The sequence below is a fragment of the Pteropus alecto genome, unplaced genomic scaffold (assembly GCF_000325575.1).
Source record: "Pteropus alecto unplaced genomic scaffold, ASM32557v1 scaffold22, whole genome shotgun sequence".
In the NCBI taxonomy this organism is placed as follows: Eukaryota; Metazoa; Chordata; class Mammalia; order Chiroptera; family Pteropodidae; genus Pteropus; species Pteropus alecto.
Genome location: NW_006434839.1, coordinates 9,241,092 through 9,243,993, shown reverse-complemented (window position 1 = coordinate 9,243,993; position 2,902 = coordinate 9,241,092). Strand labels below are relative to the sequence as shown.

Sequence of the window (2,902 nt, the reverse complement as noted above, 5' to 3'; positions counted from 1 at the left end):
AAAAGGACTGGAATGGACCCCAGCTGTTTTCTACTCTAAGTACTTCCCTTTACATTTTCTTAGCCTCAGGTTACTTAGTTTAGACAGAGCTGAACCCAGAACCCAGGTTTTTAGACTCCCAGACCTTGTAGCACCAGAATTCTCCAGCTTTAGCAGGGTCTACTTACTTCAAATATTATTTGATACACTAACATTTCAAATCACCAAAATAATAATACGGCAATTTTAAATTTATTATAATAGTATGTGAGCTTCACTACTCTGTATGTAGAATGAATGAAGTAAAAAAAAATTTCAATATTTTCATCCCAGTTCACAATATTATGGAACAGTGCTAATTCAGTCTTTCCGGAAGTATAAACATTTTACTGAAGGCTTCGTGTCTGAAATGGCATGGCTTGAATAAAACTAGGCTCCAGTTTGATTTTGTTTTGTTTTGAAAGTGGCAAGACCCTGATACAGACCTCGGAGTTGCTCTGAGGGACATAATTATAAGGCCAATGATGTGGGACATAATTGTAAGGCCAATTGCCTTTTTACCCAACAGAGGAATGGAGGTTCTGAGGAATGAATGGACTTGCCCAAGGTTAGCAGTGCTGGTTAGTGAAAGGGCTGATCTAGTACTAGAAGTCATATCTCTTGTTTTTCAGGCCATATTTTTAGTATGTGACACTGCCTTCTGCAGAATCTTAACACAGGAAGAAAAACAGTAAATAAATTAAATACTTGTGTTTTTAAAGCCTAAATACGTACCCAAGCATTCCTGACTCTTTGGTCTTTATGATGTAAAGGAACATTAATAATGTATGAAACATATTATTTCGGCCCTGGAACAAAGACAAAAAAGACAGCAAGATTTAAACCAAACTGAACAAAAGATTCAGTCTGATAGGTAAATGCAGATCCTGCCAATTCACATTCTATTAAGAATTACATGTAATTCAGACTTTCATTCACTCATTAAACAAAGTGCCTACTTTGTGCTATGAAGTGGGAACACTGTAGTGAATAAGACAGAGGATCCATGTAATCAAGGAGCTTAAAGTCTAGTAGAAAAGCAGACAGTAAACAGAATTACAAAAAGTGTGATGAATGTTAGGAGAGGGGAGGTAGAGGGTGCCATGGGAACACATGCGGGCATCTGACCCAGACTGGTGAGGCAGGGAATGCCTCCCCGAGGGAAAGATTTTTAAGTTGAGACCTGAAAGATCAGCAGAAAGTAAACAGACTGGGAAGTTTCCACACACGGGGAGCAGCATTTCCGGAGGCCTGAAAGACAGCTAGTCGGAGGCTGGTACCCCTGTAGACTACACACAAAAATGCCCTACCTTAAAAATAAACATCATAAATAAAAGTGTGGGGATTAAAAAACTTTGAATCACACTTGAAAACATATTACACTATATGTTAATAACAGTATAAGTAACATGTTAAATATAAATTTATTTTGTCTACAAGGAACGAGGCAGCATTTGCTAGTCCTAAAATTAAACTATTATATGTAATTTCTCGTCTGTAAACTAGTTCCCAACTTAGATTTTCGATTCACTGATTAACTTGTACCTGCTTATTCATTTAGTGTTTTTTTCCCTCAAGAATCTGAGGATATATTTTTAAAAGACAGCATTTCTTAAAAAAAAGAATTTACATGGGTACTCAAAGAAACTTCAATGGCCCCAAATATTTACACTTACAAAGGTAAAATATTAAGCTTCAAAAAAAATGAAACTAATCTTCTCTGAGAATCTGATGGAGAACACGATTTGTCGATGTAATACTCCTTAGTAAAGATCCTGGTAACAAAAATAACTGCAAAGGTCATCAGCAGAACTGACGTTTGTAATCAAGAGTAAAATACATGGATAGAAGTGTAAATTGATACAATAATCTTTTTTATAAAGTAGTTTGATAATATATTTTTAAAATCTTGAAAATATTCTGTAAGCTTGAATTTCACTTTTAGACTTGAGGCTAAAGAAATTACTCAAAATGCAGACAGCTATATGCATGAAGATAAATATTCAGGAGTATTTATGATAATGAAGAATTAGAAACATCCAAAATGTCCGACAGCAGGGAATGGCTGAATAAATTGTTATAATCTTACGATAATTTTTTTATAGCCATTAAAAAGTATTTATGAAAAATTTTAATGGTATGGAAAATTATTAAAGGCATATAAAACTACATAAATGATTTCAACCCACAAAAAATTACAGAGAAAGACCAAAATGAAATTTACCAAAAGGCAATACACCAAAATGTTAACAATAGCTGCCTCTAAGGAATGGAATAATGAGTGATTTTTTTCTTTATACTTTTCCAAATTAAGCATATAATACTTTTATAGTTAAAAGAAAAAAGGGAGATACACATTTCCTCTAATTTAAAAAGTTTACCTATTCCATAAACAAGAGAAACTAATTTTAAAAATATCATCAAAGCAAATCATCCATAACATTCTATAATAGCAACTCCTACATTTTGAAGTACCTTTGGAAGATTGTAGACATGACGCTGGTAGATTAGCTCATAATGGGGAGGGTTGATAGCACTCTGGTAAATGCAGAAAACATTTTCATTTGTCACATCTGTAAAGGAAATATGCTACATGAAAAAACAAAGGAAACCACTCGATGTATTTCATATGGAAAGCTCAGCTCATTCTATTAGAAGAGGCTCATACCTGGTTTATTTGGTGTCTGAACAAAGTGCTGAGAAGTAAATGTTTTTCCATCAGGGTATTTAGGATGTGGAGGTAATCTGGAATCAAGGTAGGTGCAAAATACATGCATGATGATCTAAAAATGAGGAAATAATATTTCAAAGTCAGCATTAAAATCTATCATGGATATAACCCTTTAAAAACATCTGTTTATAATGACTCCAATTTTTAACTCTT

At 33.8% G+C, this 2,902-nt stretch overlaps 1 protein-coding gene across 2 annotated transcripts in view; it reads right to left on the bottom strand.

Moving 5' to 3' along the window:
- The window catches only part of TMEM209 (transmembrane protein 209), a 24,501-nt gene that overhangs the window by 2,992 nt on the left and 18,607 nt on the right, over nucleotides 1-2,902 (bottom strand). For both annotated transcript variants that reach the window (XM_006910521.3, XM_015588413.2), the window contains exons 12-14: nucleotides 2,687-2,801; nucleotides 2,494-2,591; nucleotides 754-827 (exon numbers count right to left, since the gene is read on the bottom strand). In XM_006910521.3, the coding sequence (XP_006910583.1) occupies nucleotides 754-827; nucleotides 2,494-2,591; nucleotides 2,687-2,801 (287 nt within the window). The remainder of the gene's footprint in view (nucleotides 1-753; nucleotides 828-2,493; nucleotides 2,592-2,686; nucleotides 2,802-2,902) is intronic.